Genomic DNA, 26,631 nt, shown 5'->3' with positions numbered 1-26,631 from the left:
AGTCTGCATGGCATCTATAGAGTAGCAGCTAGACTGCAGTCTGCACGGCATCTATAGAGTTGCAGCTAGACTGCCAGTCTGCATGGCATCTATAGAGTAGCAGCTAGACTGCAGTCTGCACGGCATCTATAGAGTAGCAGCTAGACTGCAGTCTGCATGGCATCTATAGAGTAGCAGCTAGACTGCCAGTCTGCATGGCATCTATAGAGTAGCAGCTAGACTGCAGTTTGCACGGCATCTATAGAGTAGCAGCTAGACTGCAGTCTGCATTGCATCTATAGAGTAGCAGCTAGACTGCCAGTCTGCACGGCATCTATAGAGTAGCAGCTAGACTGCCAGTCTGCATGGCATCTATAGAGTAGCAGCTAGACTGCCAGTCTGCATGGCATCTATAGAGTAGCAGCTAGACTGCAGTCTGCATGGCATCTATAGAGTAGCAGCTAGACTGCCAGTCTGCATGGCATCTATAGAGTAGCAGCTAGACTGCAGTCTGCATGGCATCTATAGAGTAGCAGCTAGACTGCAGTCTGCACGGCATCTATAGAGTAGCAGCTAGACTGCCAGTCTGCATGGCATCTATAGAGTAGCAGCTATACTGCAGTCTGCACGGCATCTATAGAGTAGCAGCTAGACTGCAGTCTGCATATATAGAGTAGCAGCTATACTGCCAGTCTGCATGGCATCTATAGAGTAGCAATTAGACTGCAGTCTGCACGGCATCTATAGAGTAGCAGCTAGACTGCCAGTCTGCATGGCATCTATAGAGTAGCAGCTAGACTGCAGTCTGCACGGCATCTATAGAGTAGCAGCTAGACTGCAGTCTGCATATATAGAGTAGCAGCTAGACTGCCAGTCTGCACGGCATCTATAGAGTAGCAGCTAGACTGCAGTCTGCATAAATAGAGTAGCAGCTAGACTGCCAGTCTGCACGGCATCTATAGAGTAGCAGCTAGACTGCCAGTCTGCATGGCATCTATAGAGTAGCAGCTAGACTGCAGTCTGCACGGTAACTATAGAGTAGCAGCTATACTGCAGTCTGCATGGCATCTATAGAGTAGCAGCTAGACTGCAGTCTGCATGGCATCTATAGAGTAGCAGCTAGACTGCAGTCTGCACGGCATCTATAGAGTAGCAGCTAGACTGCAGTCAGCACGGCATCTATAGAGTAGCAGCTAGACTGCAGTCTGCATGGCATCTATACAGTAGCAGCTAGACTGCCAGTCTGCACGGCATCTATAGAGTAGCAGCTAGACTGCCAGTCTGCACGGCATCTATAGAGTAGCAGCTATACTATGGTCTGCATATATAGAGTAGCAGCTAGACTGCAGTCTGCACGGTAACTATAGAGTAGCAGCTATACTGCAGTCTGCATGGCATCTATAGAGTAGCAGCTAGACTGCAGTCTGCACGGCATATATAGAGTAGCAGCTAGACTGCAGTCTGCATGGCATCTATAGAGTAGCAGCTAGACTGCAGTCTGCACGGCATCTATAGAGTAGCAGCTAGACTGCAGTCAGCACGGCATCTATAGAGTAGCAGCTAGACTGCAGTCTGCATGGCATCTATACAGTAGCAGCTAGACTGCCAGTCTGCACGGCATCTATAGAGTAGCAGCTAGACTGCCAGTCTGCATGGAATCTATAGAGTAGCAGCTAGACTGCAGTCTGCATGGCATCTATAGAGTAGCAGCTAGACTGCAGTCTGCATGGCATCTATAGAGTAGCAGCTAGACTGCAGTCTGCACGGCATCTATAGAGTAGCAGCTAGACTGCCAGTCTGCACGGCATCTATAGAGTAGCAGCTATACTGCGGTCTGCATATATAGAGTAGCAGCTAGACTGCAGTCTGCACGGTAACTATAGAGTAGCAGCTATACTGCAGTCTGCATGGCATCTATAGAGTAGCAGCTAGACTGCAGTCTGCACGGCATCTATAGAGTAGCAGCAAGACTGCAGTCTGCATGGCATCTATAGAGTAGCAGCTAGACTGCAGTCTGCACGGCATCTATAGAGTAGCAGCTAGACTGCAGTCAGCACGGCATCTATAGAGTAGCAGCTAGACTGCAGTCTGCAGGGCATCTATACAGTAGCAGCTAGACTGCCAGTCTGCACGGCATCTATAGAGTAGCAGCTAGACTGCCAGTCTGCATGGAATCTATAGAGTAGCAGCTAGACTGCAGTCTGCATGGCATCTATAGAGTAGCAGCTAGACTGCCAGTCTGCATGGCATCTATAGAGTAGCAGCTAGACTGCAGTCTGCATGGCATCTATAGAGTAGCAGCTAGACTGCCAGTCTGCATGGCATCTATAGAGTAGCAGCTATACTGCAGTCTGCACAGCATCTATAGAGTAGCAGCTAGACTGCCAGTCTGCATGGCATCTATAGAGTAGCAGCTAGACTGCCAGTCTGCACGGCATCTATAGAGTAGCAGCTAGACTGCAGTCTGCATATATAGAGTAGCAGCTAGACTGCAGTCTGCATGGCATCTATAGAGTAGCAGCTAGACTGCAGTCTGCATGGCATCTATAGAGTAGCAGCTAGACTGCAGTCTGCACGGCATCTATAGAGTAGCAGCTAGACTGCCAGTCTGCATGGCATCTATAGAGTAGCAGCTAGACTGCCAGTCTGCATGGCATCTATAGAGTAGCAGCTAGACTGCCAGTCTGCATGGCATCTATAGAGTAGCAGCTAGACTGCAGTCTGCATGGCATCTATAGAGTAGCAGCTAGACTGCAGTCTGCACGGCATCTATAGAGTAGCAGCTAGACTGCCAGTCTGCACGGCATCTATAGAGTAGCAGCTATACTATGGTCTGCATATATAGAGTAGCAGCTAGACTGCAGTCTGCACGGTAACTATAGAGTAGCAGCTATACTGCAGTCTGCATGGCATCTATAGAGTAGCAGCTAGACTGCAGTCTGCACGGCATATATAGAGTAGCAGCTAGACTGCAGTCTGCATGGCATCTATAGAGTAGCAGCTAGACTGCAGTCTGCACGGCATCTATAGAGTAGCAGCTAGACTGCAGTCAGCACGGCATCTATAGAGTAGCAGCTAGACTGCAGTCTGCATGGCATCTATACAGTAGCAGCTAGACTGCCAGTCTGCACGGCATCTATAGAGTAGCAGCTAGACTGCCAGTCTGCATGGAATCTATAGAGTAGCAGCTAGACTGCAGTCTGCATGGCATCTATAGAGTAGCAGCTAGACTGCAGTCTGCATGGCATCTATAGAGTAGCAGCTAGACTGCAGTCTGCACGGCATCTATAGAGTAGCAGCTAGACTGCCAGTCTGCACGGCATCTATAGAGTAGCAGCTATACTGCGGTCTGCATATATAGAGTAGCAGCTAGACTGCAGTCTGCACGGTAACTATAGAGTAGCAGCTATACTGCAGTCTGCATGGCATCTATAGAGTAGCAGCTAGACTGCAGTCTGCACGGCATCTATAGAGTAGCAGCTAGACTGCAGTCTGCATGGCATCTATAGAGTAGCAGCTAGACTGCAGTCTGCACGGCATCTATAGAGTAGCAGCTAGACTGCAGTCAGCACGGCATCTATAGAGTAGCAGCTAGACTGCAGTCTGCAGGGCATCTATACAGTAGCAGCTAGACTGCCAGTCTGCACGGCATCTATAGAGTAGCAGCTAGACTGCCAGTCTGCATGGAATCTATAGAGTAGCAGCTAGACTGCAGTCTGCATGGCATCTATAGAGTAGCAGCTAGACTGCCAGTCTGCATGGCATCTATAGAGTAGCAGCTAGACTGCAGTCTGCATGGCATCTATAGAGTAGCAGCTAGACTGCAGTCTGCACGGCATCTATAGAGTAGCAGCTAGACTGCCAGTCTGCACGGCATCTATAGAGTAGCAGCTATACTATGGTCTGCATATATAGAGTAGCAGCTAGACTGCAGTCTGCACGGTAACTATAGAGTAGCAGCTATACTGCAGTCTGCATGGCATCTATAGAGTAGCAGCTAGACTGCAGTCTGCACGGCATATATAGAGTAGCAGCTAGACTGCAGTCTGCATGGCATCTATAGAGTAGCAGCTAGACTGCAGTCTGCACGGCATCTATAGAGTAGCAGCTAGACTGCAGTCAGCACGGCATCTATAGAGTAGCAGCTAGACTGCAGTCTGCATGGCATCTATACAGTAGCAGCTAGACTGCCAGTCTGCACGGCATCTATAGAGTAGCAGCTAGACTGCCAGTCTGCATGGAATCTATAGAGTAGCAGCTAGACTGCAGTCTGCATGGCATCTATAGAGTAGCAGCTAGACTGCAGTCTGCATGGCATCTATAGAGTAGCAGCTAGACTGCAGTCTGCACGGCATCTATAGAGTAGCAGCTAGACTGCCAGTCTGCACGGCATCTATAGAGTAGCAGCTATACTGCGGTCTGCATATATAGAGTAGCAGCTAGACTGCAGTCTGCACGGTAACTATAGAGTAGCAGCTATACTGCAGTCTGCATGGCATCTATAGAGTAGCAGCTAGACTGCAGTCTGCACGGCATCTATAGAGTAGCAGCTAGACTGCAGTCTGCATGGCATCTATAGAGTAGCAGCTAGACTGCAGTCTGCACGGCATCTATAGAGTAGCAGCTAGACTGCAGTCAGCACGGCATCTATAGAGTAGCAGCTAGACTGCAGTCTGCAGGGCATCTATACAGTAGCAGCTAGACTGCCAGTCTGCACGGCATCTATAGAGTAGCAGCTAGACTGCCAGTCTGCATGGAACCTATAGAGTAGCAGCTAGACTGCAGTCTGCATGGCATCTATAGAGTAGCAGCTAGACTGCCAGTCTGCATGGCATCTATAGAGTAGCAGCTAGACTGCAGTCTGCACAGCATCTATAGAGTAGCAGCTAGACTGCCAGTCTGCATGGCATCTATAGAGTAGCAGCTAGACTGCAGTCTGCACGGCATATATAGAGTAGCAGCTAGACTGCAGTCTGCATATATAGAGTAGCAGCTAGACTGCCAGTCTGCACGGCATCTATAGAGTAGCAGCTAGACTGCCAGTCTGCATGGCATCTATAAAGTAGCAGCTAGACTGCAGTCTGCATGGCATCTATAGAGTAGCAGCTAGACTGCAGTCTGCACGGCATCTATAGAGTAGCAGCTAGACTTCCAGTCTGCATGGCATCTATAGAGTAGCAGCTAGACTGCAGTCTGCACGGCATCTATAGAGTAGCAGCTAGACTGCAGTCTGCATGGCATCTATAGAGTAGCAGCTAGACTGCCAGTCTGCATGGCATCTATAGAGTAGCAGCTAGACTGCAGTCTGCACGGCATCTATAGAGTAGCAGCTAGACTGCAGTCTGCATTGCATCTATAGAGTAGCAGCTAGACTGCCAGTCTGCACGGCATCTATAGAGTAGCAGCTAGACTGCCAGTCTGCATGGCATCTATAGAGTAGCAGCTAGACTGCCAGTCTGCATAGCATCTATAGAGTAGCAGCTAGACTGCAGTCTGCATGGCATCTATAGAGTAGCAGCTAGACTGCCAGTCTGCATGGCATCTATAGAGTAGCAGCTAGACTGCAGTCTGCATGGCATCTATAGAGTAGCAGCTAGACTGCAGTCTGCACGGCATCTATAGAGTAGCAGCTAGACTGCCAGTCTGCATGGCATCTATAGAGTAGCAGCTATACTGCAGTCTGCACGGCATCTATAGAGTAGCAGCTAGACTGTCGTCTGCATATATAGAGTAGCAGCTAGACTGCAGTCTGCACGGCATCTATAGAGTAGCAGCTAGACTGCACTCTGCATGGCATCTATACAGTAGCAGCTAGACTGCAAGTCTGCACGGCATCTATAGAGTAGCAGCTAGACTGCGGTCTGCATATATAGAATAGCAGCTAGACTGCAGTCTGCACGGTATCTATAGAGTAGCAGCTATACTGCAGTCTGCATGGCATCTATAGAGTAGCAGCTATACTGCAGTCTGCATGGCATCTATAGAGTAGCAGCTAGACTGCCAGTCTGCACGGCATCTATAGAGTAGCAGCTATACTGCGGTCTGCATGGCATCTATAGAGTAGCAGCTAGACTGCAGTCTGCATGGCATCTATAGAGTAGCAGCTAGACTGCCAGTCTGCATGGCATCTATAGAGTAGCAGCTATACTGCAGTCTGCACAGCATCTATAGAGTAGCAGCTAGACTGCCAGTCTGCATGGCATCTATAGAGTAGCAGCTAGACTGCAGTCTGCATGGCATCTATACAGTAGCAGCTAGACTGCAGTCTGCACAGCATCTATAGAGTAGCAGCTAGACTGCCAGTCTGCACGGCATCTATAGAGTAGCAGCTATACTGCGGTCTGCATGGCATCTATAGAGTAGCAGCTAGACTGCAGTCTGCATGGCATCTATAGAGTAGCAGCTAGACTGCCAGTCTGCATGGCATCTATAGAGTAGCAGCTATACTGCAGTCTGCACAGCATCTATAGAGTAGCAGCTAGACTGCCAGTCTGCATGGCATCTATAGAGTAGCAGCTAGACTGCCAGTCTGCACGGCATCTATAGAGTAGCAGCTAGACTGCAGTCTGCATATATAGAGTAGCAGCTAGACTGCAGTCTGCATGGCATCTATAGAGTAGCAGCTAGACTGCAGTCTGCATGGCATCTATAGAGTAGCAGCTAGACTGCAGTCTGCACGGCATCTATAGAGTAGCAGCTAGACTGCCAGTCTGCATGGCATCTATAGAGTAGCAGCTAGACTGCCAGTCTGCATGGCATCTATAGAGTAGCAGCTAGACTGCCAGTCTGCATGGCATCTATAGAGTAGCAGCTAGACTGCAGTCTGCATGGCATCTATAGAGTAGCAGCTAGACTGCAGTCTGCACGGCATCTATAGAGTAGCAGCTAGACTGCCAGTCTGCACGGCATCTATAGAGTAGCAGCTATACTATGGTCTGCATATATAGAGTAGCAGCTAGACTGCAGTCTGCACGGTAACTATAGAGTAGCAGCTATACTGCAGTCTGCATGGCATCTATAGAGTAGCAGCTAGACTGCAGTCTGCACGGCATCTATAGAGTAGCAGCTAGACTGCAGTCTGCATGGCATCTATAGAGTTGCAGCTAGACTGCAGTCTGCACGGCATCTATAGAGTAGCAGCTAGACTGCAGTCAGCACGGCATCTATAGAGTAGCAGCTAGACTGCAGTCTGCATGGCATCTATACAGTAGCAGCTAGACTGCCAGTCTGCACGGCATCTATAGAGTAGCAGCTAGATGCCAGTCTGCATGGAATCTATAGAGTAGCAGCTAGACTGCAGTCTGCATGGCATCTATAGAGTAGCAGCTAGACTGCAGTCTGCATGGCATCTATAGAGTAGCAGCTAGACTGCAGTCTGCACGGCATCTATAGAGTAGCAGCTAGACTGCCAGTCTGCACGGCATATATAGAGTAGCAGCTAGACTGCAGTCTGCATATATAGAGTAGCAGCTAGACTGCCAGTCTGCACGGCATCTATAGAGTAGCAGCTAGACTGCCAGTCTGCACAGCATCTATAGAGTAGCAGCTAGACTGCCAGTCTGCATGGCATCTATAGAGTAGCAGCTAGACTGCAGTCTGCATGGCATCTATAGAGTAGCAGCTAGACTGCCAGTCTGCATGGCATCTATAGAGTAGCAGCTAGACTGCAGTCTGCACAGCATCTATAGAGTAGCAGCTAGACTGCCAGTCTGCATGGCATCTATAGAGTAGCAGCTAGACTGCAGTCTGCACGGCATCTATAGAGTAGCAGCTAGACTGCGGTCTGCATATATAGAGTAGCAGCTAGACTGCAGTCTGCACGGTAACTATAGAGTAGCAGCTATACTGCAGTCTGCATGGCATCTATAGAGTAGCAGCTAGACTGCAGTCTGCATGGCATCTATAGAGTAGCAGCTAGACTGCAGTCTGCATGGCATCTATAGAGTAGCAGCTAGACTGCAGTCTGCACGGCATCTATAGAGTAGCAGCTAGACTGCAGTCTGCATGGCATCTATAGAGTAGCAGCTAGACTGCCAGTCTGCATGGCATCTATAGAGTAGCAGCTAGACTGCAGTCTGCACAGCATCTATAGAGTAGCAGCTAGACTGCCAGTCTGCATGGCATCTATAGAGTAGCAGCTAGACTGCAGTCTGCACGGCATCTATAGAGTAGCAGCTAGACTGCGGTCTGCATATATAGAGTAGCAGCTAGACTGCAGTCTGCACGGTAACTATAGAGTAGCAGCTATACTGCAGTCTGCATGGCATCTATAGAGTAGCAGCTAGACTGCAGTCTGCATGGCATCTATAGAGTAGCAGCTAGACTGCAATCTGCATGGCATCTATAGAGTAGCAGCTAGACTGCAGTCTGCACGGCATCTATAGAGTAGCAGCTAGACTGCAGTCTACATGGCATCTATAGAGTAGCAGCTAGACTGCAGTCTGCACGGCATCTATAGAGTAGCAGCTAGACTGCAGTCAGCACGGCATCTATAGAGTAGCAGCTAGACTGCAGTCTGCATGGCATCTATACAGTAGCAGCTAGACTGCCAGTCTGCACGGCATCTATAGAGTAGCAGCTAGACTGCCAGTCTGCATGGAATCTATAGAGTAGCAGCTAGACTGCAGTCTGCATGGCATCTATAGAGTAGCAGCTAGACTGCAGTCTGCATGGCATCTATAGAGTAGCAGCTAGACTGCAGTCTGCACGGCATCTATAGAGTAGCAGCTAGACTGCCAGTCTGCACGGCATCTATAGAGTAGCAGCTATACTGCGGTCTGCATATATAGAGTAGCAGCTAGACTGCAGTCTGCACGGTAACTATAGAGTAGCAGCTATACTGCAGTCTGCATGGCATCTATAGAGTAGCAGCTAGACTGCAGTCTGCACGGCATCTATAGAGTAGCAGCTAGACTGCAGTCTGCATGGCATCTATAGAGTAGCAGCTAGACTGCAGTCTGCACGGCATCTATAGAGTAGCAGCTAGACTGCAGTCAGCACGGCATCTATAGAGTAGCAGCTAGACTGCAGTCTGCAGGGCATCTATACAGTAGCAGCTAGACTGCCAGTCTGCACGGCATCTATAGAGTAGCAGCTAGACTGCCAGTCTGCATGGAATCTATAGAGTAGCAGCTAGACTGCAGTCTGCATGGCATCTATAGAGTAGCAGCTAGACTGCCAGTCTGCATGGCATCTATAGAGTAGCAGCTAGACTGCAGTCTGCACAGCATCTATAGAGTAGCAGCTAGACTGCCAGTCTGCATGGCATCTATAGAGTAGCAGCTAGACTGCAGTCTGCACGGCATATATAGAGTAGCAGCTAGACTGCAGTCTGCATATATAGAGTAGCAGCTAGACTGCCAGTCTGCACGGCATCTATAGAGTAGCAGCTAGACTGCCAGTCTGCATGGCATCTATAAAGTAGCAGCTAGACTGCAGTCTGCATGGCATCTATAGAGTAGCAGCTAGACTGCAGTCTGCACGGCATCTATAGAGTAGCAGCTAGACTGCCAGTCTGCATGGCATCTATAGAGTAGCAGCTAGACTGCAGTCTGCACGGCATCTATAGAGTAGCAGCTAGACTGCAGTCTGCATGGCATCTATAGAGTAGCAGCTAGACTGCCAGTCTGCATGGCATCTATAGAGTAGCAGCTAGACTGCAGTCTGCACGGCATCTATAGAGTAGCAGCTAGACTGCAGTCTGCATTGCATCTATAGAGTAGCAGCTAGACTGCCAGTCTGCACGGCATCTATAGAGTAGCAGCTAGACTGCCAGTCTGCATGGCATCTATAGAGTAGCAGCTAGACTGCCAGTCTGCATAGCATCTATAGAGTAGCAGCTAGACTGCAGTCTGCATGGCATCTATAGAGTAGCAGCTAGACTGCCAGTCTGCATGGCATCTATAGAGTAGCAGCTAGACTGCAGTCTGCATGGCATCTATAGAGTAGCAGCTAGACTGCAGTCTGCACGGCATCTATAGAGTAGCAGCTAGACTGCCAGTCTGCATGGCATCTATAGAGTAGCAGCTATACTGCAGTCTGCACGGCATCTATAGAGTAGCAGCTAGACTGTCGTCTGCATATATAGAGTAGCAGCTAGACTGCAGTCTGCACGGCATCTATAGAGTAGCAGCTAGACTGCACTCTGCATGGCATCTATACAGTAGCAGCTAGACTGCAAGTCTGCACGGCATCTATAGAGTAGCAGCTAGACTGCGGTCTGCATATATAGAATAGCAGCTAGACTGCAGTCTGCACGGTATCTATAGAGTAGCAGCTATACTGCAGTCTGCATGGCATCTATAGAGTAGCAGCTATACTGCAGTCTGCATGGCATCTATAGAGTAGCAGCTAGACTGCCAGTCTGCACGGCATCTATAGAGTAGCAGCTAGACTGCCAGTCTGCATGGAATCTATAGAGTAGCAGCTAGACTGCAGTCTGCATGGCATCTATAGAGTAGCAGCTAGACTGCAGTCTGCATGGCATCTATAGAGTAGCAGCTAGACTGCAGTCTGCACGGCATCTATAGAGTAGCAGCTAGACTGCCAGTCTGCACGGCATCTATAGAGTAGCAGCTATACTGCGGTCTGCATATATAGAGTAGCAGCTAGACTGCAGTCTGCACGGTAACTATAGAGTAGCAGCTATACTGCAGTCTGCATGGCATCTATAGAGTAGCAGCTAGACTGCAGTCTGCACGGCATCTATAGAGTAGCAGCTAGACTGCAGTCTGCATGGCATCTATAGAGTAGCAGCTAGACTGCAGTCTGCACGGCATCTATAGAGTAGCAGCTAGACTGCAGTCAGCACGGCATCTATAGAGTAGCAGCTAGACTGCAGTCTGCAGGGCATCTATACAGTAGCAGCTAGACTGCCAGTCTGCACGGCATCTATAGAGTAGCAGCTAGACTGCCAGTCTGCATGGAATCTATAGAGTAGCAGCTAGACTGCAGTCTGCATGGCATCTATAGAGTAGCAGCTAGACTGCCAGTCTGCATGGCATCTATAGAGTAGCAGCTAGACTGCAGTCTGCACAGCATCTATAGAGTAGCAGCTAGACTGCCAGTCTGCATGGCATCTATAGAGTAGCAGCTAGACTGCAGTCTGCACGGCATATATAGAGTAGCAGCTAGACTGCAGTCTGCATATATAGAGTAGCAGCTAGACTGCCAGTCTGCACGGCATCTATAGAGTAGCAGCTAGACTGCCAGTCTGCATGGCATCTATAAAGTAGCAGCTAGACTGCAGTCTGCATGGCATCTATAGAGTAGCAGCTAGACTGCAGTCTGCACGGCATCTATAGAGTAGCAGCTAGACTGCCAGTCTGCATGGCATCTATAGAGTAGCAGCTAGACTGCAGTCTGCACGGCATCTATAGAGTAGCAGCTAGACTGCAGTCTGCATGGCATCTATAGAGTAGCAGCTAGACTGCCAGTCTGCATGGCATCTATAGAGTAGCAGCTAGACTGCAGTCTGCACGGCATCTATAGAGTAGCAGCTAGACTGCAGTCTGCATTGCATCTATAGAGTAGCAGCTAGACTGCCAGTCTGCACGGCATCTATAGAGTAGCAGCTAGACTGCCAGTCTGCATGGCATCTATAGAGTAGCAGCTAGACTGCCAGTCTGCATAGCATCTATAGAGTAGCAGCTAGACTGCAGTCTGCATGGCATCTATAGAGTAGCAGCTAGACTGCCAGTCTGCATGGCATCTATAGAGTAGCAGCTAGACTGCAGTCTGCATGGCATCTATAGAGTAGCAGCTAGACTGCAGTCTGCACGGCATCTATAGAGTAGCAGCTAGACTGCCAGTCTGCATGGCATCTATAGAGTAGCAGCTATACTGCAGTCTGCACGGCATCTATAGAGTAGCAGCTAGACTGTCGTCTGCATATATAGAGTAGCAGCTAGACTGCAGTCTGCACGGCATCTATAGAGTAGCAGCTAGACTGCACTCTGCATGGCATCTATACAGTAGCAGCTAGACTGCAAGTCTGCACGGCATCTATAGAGTAGCAGCTAGACTGCGGTCTGCATATATAGAATAGCAGCTAGACTGCAGTCTGCACGGTATCTATAGAGTAGCAGCTATACTGCAGTCTGCATGGCATCTATAGAGTAGCAGCTATACTGCAGTCTGCATGGCATCTATAGAGTAGCAGCTAGACTGCCAGTCTGCACGGCATCTATAGAGTAGCAGCTATACTGCGGTCTGCATGGCATCTATAGAGTAGCAGCTAGACTGCAGTCTGCATGGCATCTATAGAGTAGCAGCTAGACTGCCAGTCTGCATGGCATCTATAGAGTAGCAGCTATACTGCAGTCTGCACAGCATCTATAGAGTAGCAGCTAGACTGCCAGTCTGCATGGCATCTATAGAGTAGCAGCTAGACTGCAGTCTGCATGGCATCTATACAGTAGCAGCTAGACTGCAGTCTGCACAGCATCTATAGAGTAGCAGCTAGACTGCCAGTCTGCACGGCATCTATAGAGTAGCAGCTATACTGCGGTCTGCATGGCATCTATAGAGTAGCAGCTAGACTGCAGTCTGCATGGCATCTATAGAGTAGCAGCTAGACTGCCAGTCTGCATGGCATCTATAGAGTAGCAGCTATACTGCAGTCTGCACAGCATCTATAGAGTAGCAGCTAGACTGCCAGTCTGCATGGCATCTATAGAGTAGCAGCTAGACTGCCAGTCTGCACGGCATCTATAGAGTAGCAGCTAGACTGCAGTCTGCATATATAGAGTAGCAGCTAGACTGCAGTCTGCATGGCATCTATAGAGTAGCAGCTAGACTGCAGTCTGCATGGCATCTATAGAGTAGCAGCTAGACTGCAGTCTGCACGGCATCTATAGAGTAGCAGCTAGACTGCCAGTCTGCATAGCATCTATAGAGTAGCAGCTAGACTGCCAGTCTGCATGGCATCTATAGAGTAGCAGCTAGACTGCCAGTCTGCATGGCATCTATAGAGTAGCAGCTAGACTGCAGTCTGCATGGCATCTATAGAGTAGCAGCTAGACTGCAGTCTGCACGGCATCTATAGAGTAGCAGCTAGACTGCCAGTCTGCACGGCATCTATAGAGTAGCAGCTATACTATGGTCTGCATATATAGAGTAGCAGCTAGACTGCAGTCTGCACGGTAACTATAGAGTAGCAGCTATACTGCAGTCTGCATGGCATCTATAGAGTAGCAGCTAGACTGCAGTCTGCACGGCATCTATAGAGTAGCAGCTAGACTGCAGTCTGCATGGCATCTATAGAGTTGCAGCTAGACTGCAGTCTGCACGGCATCTATAGAGTAGCAGCTAGACTGCAGTCAGCACGGCATCTATAGAGTAGCAGCTAGACTGCAGTCTGCATGGCATCTATACAGTAGCAGCTAGACTGCCAGTCTGCACGGCATCTATAGAGTAGCAGCTAGACTGCCAGTCTGCATGGAATCTATAGAGTAGCAGCTAGACTGCAGTCTGCATGGCATCTATAGAGTAGCAGCTAGACTGCAGTCTGCATGGCATCTATAGAGTAGCAGCTAGACTGCAGTCTGCACGGCATCTATAGAGTAGCAGCTAGACTGCCAGTCTGCACGGCATATATAGAGTAGCAGCTAGACTGCAGTCTGCATATATAGAGTAGCAGCTAGACTGCCAGTCTGCACGGCATCTATAGAGTAGCAGCTAGACTGCCAGTCTGCACAGCATCTATAGAGTAGCAGCTAGACTGCCAGTCTGCATGGCATCTATAGAGTAGCAGCTAGACTGCAGTCTGCATGGCATCTATAGAGTAGCAGCTAGACTGCCAGTCTGCATGGCATCTATAGAGTAGCAGCTAGACTGCAGTCTGCACAGCATCTATAGAGTAGCAGCTAGACTGCCAGTCTGCATGGCATCTATAGAGTAGCAGCTAGACTGCAGTCTGCACGGCATCTATAGAGTAGCAGCTAGACTGCGGTCTGCATATATAGAGTAGCAGCTAGACTGCAGTCTGCACGGTAACTATAGAGTAGCAGCTATACTGCAGTCTGCATGGCATCTATAGAGTAGCAGCTAGACTGCAGTCTGCATGGCATCTATAGAGTAGCAGCTAGACTGCAGTCTGCATGGCATCTATAGAGTAGCAGCTAGACTGCAGTCTGCACGGCATCTATAGAGTAGCAGCTAGACTGCAGTCTGCACGGCATCTATAGAGTAGCAGCTAGACTGCATTCTGCACGGCATCTATAGAGTAGCAGCTAGACTGCCAGTCTGCATGGAATCTATAGAGTAGCAGCTAGACTGCCAGTCTGCACGGCATCTATAGAGTAGCAGCTAGACTGCCAGTCTGCATGGCATCTATAGAGTAGCAGCTAGACTGCAGTCTGCATGGCATCTATAGAGTAGCAGCTAGACTGCAGTCTGCACGGCATCTATAGAGTAGCAGCTAGACTGCGGTCTGCATATATAGAGTAGCAGCTAGACTGCAGTCTGCACGGTAACTATAGAGTAGCAGCTATACTGCAGTCTGCATGGCATCTATAGAGTAGCAGCTAGACTGCAGTCTGCATGGCATCTATAGAGTAGCAGCTAGACTGCAGTCTGCATGGCATCTATAGAGTAGCAGCTAGACTGCAGTCTGCACGGCATCTATAGAGTAGCAGCTAGACTGCAGTCTGCACGGCATCTATAGAGTAGCAGCTAGACTGCATTCTGCACGGCATCTATAGAGTAGCAGCTAGACTGCCAGTCTGCATGGAATCTATAGAGTAGCAGCTAGACTGCAGTCTGCATGGCATCTATAGAGTAGCAGCTAGACTGCCAGTCTGCATGGCATCTATAGAGTAGCAGCTAGACTGCAGTCTGCACGGCATCTATAGAGTAGCAGCTAGACTGCCAGTCTGCATGGCATCTATAGAGTAGCAGCTAGACTGCAGTCTGCACGGCATCTATAGAGTAGCAGCTAGACTGCAGTCTGCATATATAGAGTAGCAGCTAGACTGCCAGTCTGCACGGCATCTATAGAGTAGCAGCTAGACTGCAGTCTGCATATATAGAGTAGCAGCTAGACTGCCAGTCTGCACGGCATCTATAGAGTAGCAGCTAGACTGCCAGTCTGCATGGCATCTATAGAGTAGCAGCTAGACTGCAGTCTGCATGGCATCTATAGAGTAGCAGCTAGACTGCAGTCTGCACGGCATCTATAGAGTAGCAGCTAGACTGCCAGTCTGCATGGCATCTATAGAGTAGCAGCTAGACTGCAGTCTGCACGGCATCTATAGTATAGCAGCTAGACTGCCAGTCTGCATGGCATCTATAGAGTAGCAGCTAGACTGCAGTCTGCACGGCATCTATAGAGTAGCAGCTAGACTGCAGTCTGCATGGCATCTATAGAGTAGCAGCTAGACTGCAGTCTGCACGGCATCTATAGAGTAGCAGCTAGACTGCAGTCTGCATATATAGAGTAGCAGCTAGACTGCCAGTCTGCACGGCATCTATAGAGTAGCAGCTAGACTGCAGTCTGCATATATAGAGTAGCAGCTAGACTGCCAGTCTGCACGGCATCTATAGAGTAGCAGCTAGACTGCCAGTCTGCATGGCATCTATAGAGTAGCAACTAGACTGCAGTCTGCATGGCATCTATAGAGTAGCAGCTAGACTGCAGTCTGCACGGCATCTATAGAGTAGCAGCTAGACTGCCAGTCTGCATGGCATCTATAGAGTAGCAGCTAGACTGCAGTCTGCACGGCATCTATAGAGTAGCAGCTAGACTGCCAGTCTGCATGGCATCTATAGAGTAGCAGCTAGACTGCAGTCTGCACGGCATCTATAGAGTAGCAGCTAGACTGCAGTCTGCATGGCATCTATAGAGTAGCAGCTAGACTGCAGTCTGCACGGCATCTATAGAGTAGCAGCTAGACTGCAGTCTGCATGGCATCTATAGAGTAGCAGCTAGACTGCAGTCTGCATGGCATCTCTAAGTAAGCTCTACAGGGTCTCTGTGTAACTCTCTCCTTCTCTAACAACCCCAGGGTCTCTGTGTAACTCTCTCCTTCTCTATAGACTCCAGGGTCTCTGTGTAACTCTCTCCTTCTCTAACAACCCCAGGGTCTCTGTGTAACTCTCTCCTTCTCTATAGACTCCAGGGTCTCTGTGTAACTCTCTCCTTCTCTATAGACTCCAGGGTCTCTGTGTAACTCTCTCCTTCTCTATAGACTCCAGGGTCTCTGTGTAACTCTCTCCTTCTCTAACGACCCCAGGGTCTCTGTGTAACTCTCTCCTTCTCTATAGACTCCAGGGTCTCTGTGTAACTCTCTCCTTCTCTATAGACTCCAGGGTCTCTGTGTAACTCTCTCCTTCTCTATAGACTCCAGGGTCTCTGTGTAACTCTCTCCTTCTCTATAGACTCCAGGGTCTCTGTGTAACTCTCTCCTTCTCTATAGACTCCAGGGTCTCTGTGTAACTCTCTCCTTCTCTATAGACTCCAGGGTCTCTGTGTAACTCTCTCCTTCTCTATAGACTCCAGGGTCTCTGTGTAACTCTCTCCTTCTCTATAGACTCCAGGGTCTCTGTGTAACTCTCTCCTTCTCTATAGACTCCAGGGTCTCTGTGTAACTCTCTCCTTCTCTAACGACCCCAGGGTCTCTGTATAACTCTTACCTTCTCTATAGACTCCAGGGTCTCTGTGTATCTTTCCTCTGTTTGTTTGATCTCTGAGAGGCAGCAGCTTCTCACATTCTGCTCAGCCTGCTTCTGTAGGGAAGAACATGTCTAGTAAACTTTTGGTCCCAATTTGTTTTTTTGGGGGGGGGGGGGCTCACAAACACATTCTGCTCAAGGTCTGTTACAAAATATATTTCAGTAACCTTATCGTGTGTGTTTTCGTGGTGAGTGTGTGTGTGTGTGTGTGTGTGTGTACCAGTGTAGGGTGCTGTTCGGTTCTCATCAGGTCTTCGTAGATCTCTCCTCCTTCATCGGTGTCATCGAACCCGTAGACTGGAGCATACAACTCTTCCTCATCCTCTAGAATGTTCTCACTGACACACAAACAGGCCCGCACACACACTCTCTTTGAGATGAGGCCATTGTAAAGCTAAAGAGAGCGTAGGTGAAGGAACTGCCTCAAATCAAACATCGACCCAGGTGCCTTGTCATGGTTTCCCACAGGGGGGTGCTGTTTCACAGGCAGACATATACACTACGCAGTACGTCAAGTCAAGTTCTCTCTCTCTCTCTCTCTCTCTCTCTCTCTCTCTCTCTCTCTTTCTCTCTCTCTCTCTCTCTCTCTCTCTCTCTCTCTCTCTCAACAATGTACATATTGCCAAAGCTTATTTTGGAAATTTACAATATTAAAATAATAAGAATCAAAATTGTCAACGGGACAACAATAACCAAGGATCAAAATAACCATACATTGAACAATAAGCATACAGTAGAGGAAATGTGCAAGTTGACTGGTCTGTCAGACACTGTCCCTCATCTAATGGCAGGCAGCAATGTAGTGCGCTGCCAACCCACAGCTCTCTGCGTCCTCCCCCAACAGGACGGGTAGCCTATTCTCATCAAAGAGGCTTTGAAACCTTGAATGAGGGTTTCATATTTTGGGAAATTACACTAATTGTTTTCTATTTTTTACATTTTTCTGTCTGTCTCTCTCTGTCTCTGTCGTCTCTCTGTCTGTCTCTCAATTCAATTCAATTCAAGGGGCTTTAATAGCAAGGGAAACATGTGTTAACATTGCCAAAGCGAGGTAGATCATATACAACAGTGAAATAAACAATACAAATTAACAATAAACATTACACATACAGAAGTTTCAAAAGAATAAAGACATTACAAATGTCATATTATGTATATATACAGTGTTGTAACGATTTACAAATGGTTAAAGTACAAAAGTGAAAATAAATAAGCATAAATATGGGTTGTATTTACAATGGTGTTTGTTCTTCACTGGTTGCCCTTTTCATGTGGCAACAGGTCACAAATATTGCTGCTGTGATGGCACACTGTGGAATTTCACCCAGTAGATATGGGAGTTTATCAAAATTGGGTTTGTTTTCGAATTATTTGTGGATCTGTGTAATCTGAGTGAAATATGTGTCTCTAATATGGTCATACATTGTGCAGGAGGTTAGGAAGTGCAGCTCAGTTTCCACCTCATTTTGTGGGCAGTGTGCACATAGCCTGTCTTCTCTTGAGAGCCATGTCTGCCTACGGCAGCCTTTCTCAATAGCAAGGCTATGCTCACTGAGTCTGTACATAGTCAAAGCTTTCCTTAAGTTTGGGTCAGTCATAGTGGTCAGGTATTCTGCCACTGTGTACTCTCTGTTTAGGGCCAAATAGCATTCTAGTTTGCTCATTTTGTTTTTAATTCTTTCCAATGTGTCAAGTAATTATATTTTTGTTTTCTCAAGATTTGGTTGGGTCTAATTGTATTGCTGTCCTGGGGCTCTGTGGGGTCTGTTTGTGAGCAGAGCCCCAGGACCAGCTTGCTTAAGGGACTCTTCTCCAGGTTCATCTCTCTGTAGGTGATGGCTTTGTTATGGAAGGTTTGGGAATCGCTTCCTTTTAGGTGGTTGTAGAATTTAACTGCTCTTTTCTGGATTTTGATCATTAGCGGGTATTGGCCTAATTCTGCTCTGCATGCATTATTTGGTGTTCTATGTTGTACACGGAGGATCTTTTTGCAGAATTCTGCATAAAGAGTCTCAATTTGGTGTTTGTCCCATTTTGTGAATTCTTGGTTGGTGAGCGGACCCCAGACCTCACAACCATAAAGGGCAATGGGTTCTATGACTGATTCAAGTATTTTTAGCCAGATCCTAATTGGTATATTGAATTTATATTCCTTTTGATGGCATAGAATGCCCTTCTTGCCTTGTCAGATCGTTCACAGCTTTGTGGAAGTTACCTGTGGCACTGATGTTTAGGCCAAGGTATGTATCGTTTTTTGTGTGCTCTAGGGCAACGGTGTCTAGATGGAATTTTTATTTGTGGTCCTGGCGACTGGACCTTTTTTGGAATACCATTATTTTGGTCTTACTGAGATTTACTGTCAGGGCCCAGGTCTGGCAGAATCTGTGCAGAATATCTAGGTGCTGCTGTAGGCCCTCCTTGGTTGGTGACAGAAGCCCCAGATCATCAGCAAACAGTAGACATTTGACTTCAGATTCTAGTAGGGTGAGGCTGGGTGCTGCAGACTTTTCTAGTGCCCGCGCCAATTCATTGATATATATGTTGAAGAGGGTGGGGCTTAAGCTGCATCCCTGTCTCACATCACGGCCCTGTGGGAAGAAATGTGTGTTTTTTGCCTATTTTAACCGCACACTTGTTGTTTGTGTGCATGGATTTTATAATATCGTATGTTTTACCCCCAACACCACTTTCCATCAATTTGTATAGCAGACCCTCATGCCAAATTGAGTCGAAGGCTTTTTTGAAATCAACAAAGAATGAGATGACTTTGCCTTTGTTTTGGTTTGTTTTTTGTCAATTAGGGTGTGCAGGGTGAATACATGGTCTGTTGTACGGTAATTTGGTAAAAAGCCAATTTGACATTTGCTCAGTACATTGTTTTCACTGAGGAAATGTACGAGTCTGCTGTTAATGGTAATGCAGAGGATTTTTCCAAGGTTGCTGTTGATGCATATCCCATGGTAGTTATTGGGGTCAAATTTGTCTCCACTTTTGTGGATTGGGGTGATCAGTCCTTGGTTCCAAATATTGGGGAAGATGCCAGAGCTAAGGATGACGTTAAAGAGTTTTAGTATAGCCAATTGGAATTTGTTGTCTGTATATTTGATCATTTCATCAACACCACATGCCTTTTTGGGTTTGAGGGTTTTTATTTTGTCCTGTAGCTCATTCTAGGTAATTGGAGAATCCAGTGGGTTCTGGTAGTCTTTAATAGTTGATTCTAAGATTTGTATTTGATCATGTATATGTTTTTGCTGTTTGTTCTTTGTTATAGAGCCAAAAAGATTGGAGAAGTGGTTTACCCATACATCTCTGTTTTGGATAGATAATTCTTTGTGTTGTTGTTTGTTTAGTGTTTTCCAATTTTCCCAGAAGTGGTTAGAGTCTATGGATTCTTCAATTACATTGAGCTGATTTCTGATATGCTGTTCCTTCTTTTTCCGTAGCGTATTTCTGTATTGTTTTAGTGATTCACCATAGTGAAGTCGTAGACTCATGTTTTCTGGGTCTCTGTGTTTTTGGTTGGACAGGTTTCTCAATTTCTTTCTTAGATTTTTGCATTCTTCATCAAAACATTTGTCATTGTTCATTTTCTTCGGTTTTCTATTTGAGATTTTTAGATTTGATAGGTTAGCTGAGACGTCAAATATACTGTTAAGATTTTCTACTGCCAAGTTTACACCTTCACTATTACAGTGGAACGTTTTACAGAGGAAATTGTTTAAAAGGGATTACATTTGTTGTTTCCTAATTGTTTTTTGGTAGGTTTCCAAACTGCATTCTTTCCATCTATAGCATTTCTTAATGTTACTCAGTTCCTTTGGTTTTGATGCCTCATGATTGAGTATTGCTCTGTTCAAGTAGACTGTGATTTTGCTATGGTCTGATAGGGGTGTCAGTGGGCTGACTGTGAACGCTCTGAGAGTCTCAGTCTGTCTGTCTGTCTGTCTGTCTGTCTGTCTGTCTGTCTGTCTGTCTGTCTGTCTGTCTGTCTGTCTGTCTGTCTGTCTGTCTGTCTGTCTGTCTCTCTGTCTCTGTCTGTCTGTCTCAGTCTCTCTCTGTCTGTCTGTCTCAGTCTCTCTCTGTCTGTCTGTATGTCTCAGTCTCTCTCTGTCTGCCTCAGTCTCTCTCTGTCTGTCTGTCTCAGTCTCTCTGTCTGTCTCAGTCTTTCTCTGTCTGTCTGTCTCAGTCTCTCAGCTTTCAATCACATCAGTGACAACACTGTGTCATTGGTGGGATGCAAACTAAATGCTACAAAACTAAATGACAGAACTAGAAAAGCACATTTCCTGAAGACAGCTTGTTGTAAAATAAGTCATAATAATGGTGGTGACTGCAGTAGTAATGGTGGTGACTGCATTAGTAATGGTGGTGACTGCAGTAGTAATGGTGGTGACTGCAGTAGTAATGGTGGTGACTGGTGGTGACTGCAGTAGTAATGGTGGTGACTGCTGCATTAGTAATGGTGGTGACTGCTGCATTAGTAATGGTGGTGACTGCAGTAGTAATGGTGGTGACTGCAGTAGTAATGGTGGTGATTGCAGTAGTAATGGTGGTGACTGGTTGTGACTGCAGTAGTAATGGTGGTGACTGCAGTAGTAATGGTGGTGACTGCTGCAGTAGTGATGGTGGTGACTGCAGTAGTAATGGTGGTGAATGCAGTAGTAATGGTAGTCACTGCATTAGTAATGGCGGTGACTGGTGGTGACTGCAGTAGTAATGGTGGTGACTGCAGTAGTAATGGTGGTGACTGCTGCATTAGTAATGGTGGTGACTGCTGCATTAGTAATGGTGGTGACTGCAGTAGTAATGGTGGTGACTGCAGTAGTAATGGTGGTGACTGCAGTAGTAATGGTGGTGACTGGTTGTGACTGCAGTAGTAATGGTGGTGACTGCAGTAGTAATGGTGGTGACTGCTGCAGTAGTAATGGTGGTGACTGCAGTAGTAATGGTGGTGACTGCAGTAGTAATGGTGGTGACTGCATTAGTAATGGCGGTGACTGGTGGTAACTGCAGTAGTAATGGTGGTGACTGCAGTAGTAATGGTGGTGACTGCTGCATTAGTAATGGTGGTGACTGCTGCATTAGTAATGGTTGTGACTTCTGCATTAGTAATGGTGGTGACTGCTGCATTAGTAATGGTGGTGACTGCATTAGTAATGGTGGTGACTGCAGTAGTAATGGTGGTGACTGCAGTAGTAATGGTGGTGACTGCAGTAGTAATGGTGGTGACTGCATTAGTAATGGCGGTGACTGGTGGTGACTGCAGTAGTAATGGTGGTGACTGCAGTAGTAATGGTGGTGACTGCTGCATTAGTAATGGTGGTGACTGCTGCATTAATAATGGTTGTGACTTCTGCATTAGCAATGGTGGTGACTGCTGCATTAGTAATGGTGGTGACTGCATTAGTAATGGTGGTGACTGCAGTAGTAATGGTGGTGACTGCAGTAGTAATGGTGGTGACTGCAGTAGTAATGGTGGTGACTGCTGCATTAGTAATGGCAGTGACTGCATTAGTAATGGCGGTGACTGCAGTAGTAATGGCGGTGACTGCAGTAGTAATGGTGGTGACTGCATTAGTAATGGTGGTGACTGCATTAGTAATGGCGGTGACTGCATTAGTAATGGCGGTGACTGCATTAGTAATGGCGGTGACTGCAGTAGTAATGGTGGTGACTGCAGTAGTAATGGTGGTGACTGGTTACAGTTGAAAAAGTAGGTAGATGGATAGATTAATTGATTGATTGGATAGGATAAAATAGGATAGCCTAAACATGTGAAAGTTGGTTTGATGTCTTCAACGGTTACTGTTGGTGGGTTATTTTATGCTAATTTATGTAAATGTAATAGCTATAGTTGATACAAGTTTTTAAGAATTTGAAGTTTGGATAGCTTGAACATAAAAAAACTAGATATAATAAGAATAATGACAAAAGTAAGAAAGTTTATATCCTTAGTTGGTTTGGTTTCTCTAGATTGAACTGTTCAAGAGTTACTGTTAATTTATGCTAATTAATGCACATTTATATAGTTATAGAAAATCAAGATTCTAAAGAATTTGAAGTTAGTATAGCCTGAACATGTGAAAGCTGGATTGTCTGTCTTTGCAATTAGTTTATTTTCATTTGCTGTTGTAACAGTGTAGGTTCCGTCCCTCTCTTCGCCCCAACCTGGGCTCGAACCAGGGACCCTTGCACACATCAACAACTGACACCCACGAAGCATCGTTACCCATCGCGCCACAAAAGCTGCGGCCCTTGCAACGCAAGGGGAAAACCTACTTCAAGTCTCAGAGAGAGTGACGTCACTGATTGAAACGCTATTAGCGCGCACCACTGCTAACTAACTAGCCATTTCACATCGGTTACACTGTCATTAGCATATTTAGCTAGCAACCTCTATGGAAATTTGCTATTACTTGTGCTAATTTTGTTAGAATTCTGGTAATAGATGCACAATGGTCTGTTTTACGCCCCCTTGTGTACATTAAAACTCATTTTTCAACCACTTCACAAATGTCTTGTTAACAAACTATAGTTTTGGCAAGTCGGTTAGGACATCTACTTTGTGCATGACGCAAGTAATTTTTCCAACAATTGTTTACAGATAGATTGTTTCAATTATAATTCACTGTATCACAATTCCAGTGGGTCAGAAGTTTACATACACTAAGTTGACTGTGCCTTTAAACAGCTTGGAAAATTTCAGAAAATTATGTCATGGCTTTAGAAGCTTCTAATAGGCTAATTGACATAATTTGAGTCAATTGGAGGTGTACCTGTGGATGTATTTCAAGGCCTACCTTCAAACTCAGTGCCTCTTGGCTTGACATCATGGGAAAATCAAAAGAAATCAGTCAAGACCTCCCCAAGTCTGGTTCATCCTTGGGAGCAATTTCCAAAGCCTGAAGGTACCACGTTCATCTGTACAAACAATAGTATGCAAGAATAAACACCATGGGACCACGCAGCCGTCATACCGTTCAGGAAGGAGAGGCGTTCTGTCTCCTAGAGATTAACGTACTTTGGTGCAAAAAGTGCAAATCAATCCCAAAACAACAGCAAAGGACCTTGTGAAGGTGCTGGAGGAAACAGGTACAAAAGTATCTATATCCACAGTCAAACGAGTCCTATATTGACATAACCTGAAAGGCTGCTCAGCAAGGAAGAAGCCACTGCTCCAAAACCGGCATAAAAGAGACAGACTACGGTTTGCATCTGCACATGGGGACAAAGATCGTACTTTTTGAAGAAATGTCCTTTGGTCTGATGAAACAAAAATAGAACTGTTTGGCCATAAAGACCATCGTTATGTTTGGAGGAAAAAGTGGGAGGCTTGCAAGCCGAAGAACACCATCCCAACCGTGAAGCATGGGGGTGGCAGCATCATGTTGTGGGGGTGCTTTGCTGCAGGAGGGACCGGTGCACTTCACATAATCGATAGCTTCATGAGGAAGGAAAATTATGTGGATATATTGAAGCAACATTTCAAGACATCAGTCAGGAAGTTTAAGCTTGGTCGCAAATGGGTCTTCCAAATGGACTATGACCCCAAGCATATTTCCAAAGTTGTGGCAAAATGGCTTAAGGACAACAAAGTCAAAGTATTGGAGTGGCCATCACAAAGCCCTGACCTCAATCCTATAGAACATTTGTGGGCAGAAATGAAAAAGTGTGTGTTAGCAAGGAGACCAACAAACCTGACTCAGTTACACCAGCTCAGTCAGGAGGAATGGGCCAAAATTCACCCAACTTATTGTGGGAAGCTTGTGGAAGGCTACCCAAAACGTTTGACCCAAGTTAAACAATTTAAAGGCAATGCTACCAAATACTAATTGAGTGTATGTAAACTTCTGACCCACTGGGAATGTTATGAAAGAAATAAAAGCTGAAATAAATCATTATCTCTACTATTATTCTGACATTTAACATTCTTAAAATAAAGTGGTAATCCTAACTGACCTAATACAGGGAATTTTTACTAGGATTAAATGTCAGGAATTGTGAAAAACTGAGTATAAATGTATTCGGCTAAGGTGTATGTAAACTTCCAACTTCAACTGTACATACTGTTTATCAATGGTATATATGGATAGATTAAATGAAATGTCCGTATGGAGAGATCAACAGACTTACTCAATCAGGTCCTTCAGATGACTGTAAATATCCTCGTCTTTCAGACTCTCCTCTGTTGGAAAGGGCCTGTCAAAAAAAAAGGGAAGTATCCCAGATATTACACATCATCAATTACATGTCATGTTGGTAAAAAAAAAAAAAAAAAAAACAGCTGAAGTGATGACTCCACACGACATCATAAAGCCCAGTGTTTCACACTTTGTATGGGTTGAAATATAAGTGAGACGTACTTGATTCCTGCCTGTTGCGCGACCGTGGAGTAGGAAAGCATGGACAGAGTATCCATCACCTGGCGGGAGAGAAGAAGAGGAAATACGTGAGTGAAGTGTATTCAGTAGATATCAATGTGAAGTACTGATCAGAAAGTTATGGTCTTTTTTTATTAAAAAAAAATGTAACCTTTATTTAACAAGGCAAGTCAGTTAATAACAAATTCCTAACGGAGAACAGTAGGTTAACTGCCTTGTTCAGGGGCAGAATGACAGATTTTTGACTTTGTCAGCTCGAACCGCTAGGCTACCTGCTGCCCCACTGGGCTTTGGATTTGGTGGGTTTGAATGCAATGCTCCTGGTGTTTAGATGTAGCTGTTTTTCATAGTTTTTTTTTTTTTACATACAAACACACACTTACCTATCTCACATCTGAGTAAAGTGTGTTGACCACAGATATACGCCAGCCCCTCACTGAGCCTCTCACTGAGCCCCTCACTGAGCCTCTCACTGAGCCTCTCACTGGAGGAAGTGGTTAAAATCCAAAGCTAAATTCACATACATCTCAGGAAGTGTGTGTGTGTGTGTGTGTGTGTGTGTGTGTGTGTGTGTGTGTGTGTGTGTGTGTGTGTGTGTGTGTGTGTGTGTGTGTGTGTGTGTGTGTGTGTGTATTTGTGTGTGTGTGTGTGTGTGTGTGTGTGTGTGTGTGTGTGTGTGTGTGTGTGTGTGTGTGTGTGTGTGTGTTTGATCTTTTTACTATTACTGCAGCACTTTCATGGAATACCAAATAACATCTAATGTGTATATTCTGCCTTTATCTTTGGTGCCCAAAAACAAACGACTGGCCTGAGGCGTCTGTCCACATCCATAAAAACTAGGATACATATTGATTCTAGTTAACTGAGAGTAGTGAACTAGGTTAATAACTGCAGGAGGGCGGTCGTTGTCTAGACCAAACACTCTAACTCAATATTAACATAGATAAATTACAGTTAAAAACATTAACAAAAATAAAACATGGCCGTAACCATGGTGAACCAGGGGAGGGGGGGTGAAAGTTCAATCTCGTTTACTGCATTTCTATACAATTAAAACACTTTCAAATGCAACTTAGAGAACAGCAAAAATGACCCCAGACATTATCCCCTTTACTGCTAAAGGGTCATTCCCCTCAGTGCATCTACAATACAAATCTACAAACACATTAGCCTATTAGCTATACAATTGCAATATTACAGTGCCTTCAGAAAGTATTTACACCCGTTGACTTTTTCCACATTTTGTTGTGTTACAGCCTGAATTAAAACTGTATTAAATTCAGATGTGTCATTGGTCTACACACAATACTCCATAATGTCAAAGTGGAATTATGTTTATACTTTATTCTAAATTAATTACAAATTAAAAGCAGAAATGTCTTAAATCAATAAGTATTCAACCCCTTTGTTATGGCAAGCCTAAATATGCTCAGGAGTAAAAATGTGCTTAACAAGTCACATAATAAGTTGCATGGAATAATTGTGTTTAACATGATTTTTGAATGACTACCTCCTATCTGTACCCCCCACATACAATTATCTGTATGGTTCCACAGTCGAGCAGTGAATTTCAAACACAGGTTCAACCACAAAACCA

General features: G+C 46.0%; 1 protein-coding gene across 3 annotated transcripts in view; it reads right to left on the bottom strand.

The window, feature by feature from the left end:
• The window catches only part of vav3b (vav 3 guanine nucleotide exchange factor b), a 177,381-nt gene that overhangs the window by 109,694 nt on the left and 41,056 nt on the right, over positions 1–26,631 (bottom strand). For 2 of the 3 annotated variants that reach the window (XM_045694484.2, XM_014141449.3), the window contains exons 3-6: positions 25,017–25,075; positions 24,787–24,852; positions 16,871–16,988; positions 16,612–16,704 (exon numbers count right to left, since the gene is read on the bottom strand). In XM_045694484.2, the coding sequence (XP_045550440.1) occupies positions 16,612–16,704; positions 16,871–16,988; positions 24,787–24,852; positions 25,017–25,072 (333 nt within the window). In that variant the 5' untranslated portion in view covers positions 25,073–25,075. The remainder of the gene's footprint in view (positions 1–16,611; positions 16,705–16,870; positions 16,989–24,786; positions 24,853–25,016; positions 25,076–26,631) is intronic. The other variant, XM_045694483.2, reaches the window with a different exon arrangement.

The sequence above is a fragment of the Salmo salar genome, chromosome 14, assembly GCF_965601325.2.
Source record: "Salmo salar chromosome 14, fSalSal1, whole genome shotgun sequence".
Classification (NCBI taxonomy): Eukaryota; Metazoa; Chordata; class Actinopteri; order Salmoniformes; family Salmonidae; genus Salmo; species Salmo salar.
The sequence above is the reverse complement of the archived record's forward strand: the minus strand, read 5'-3'. Positions and strand labels throughout refer to the sequence as shown.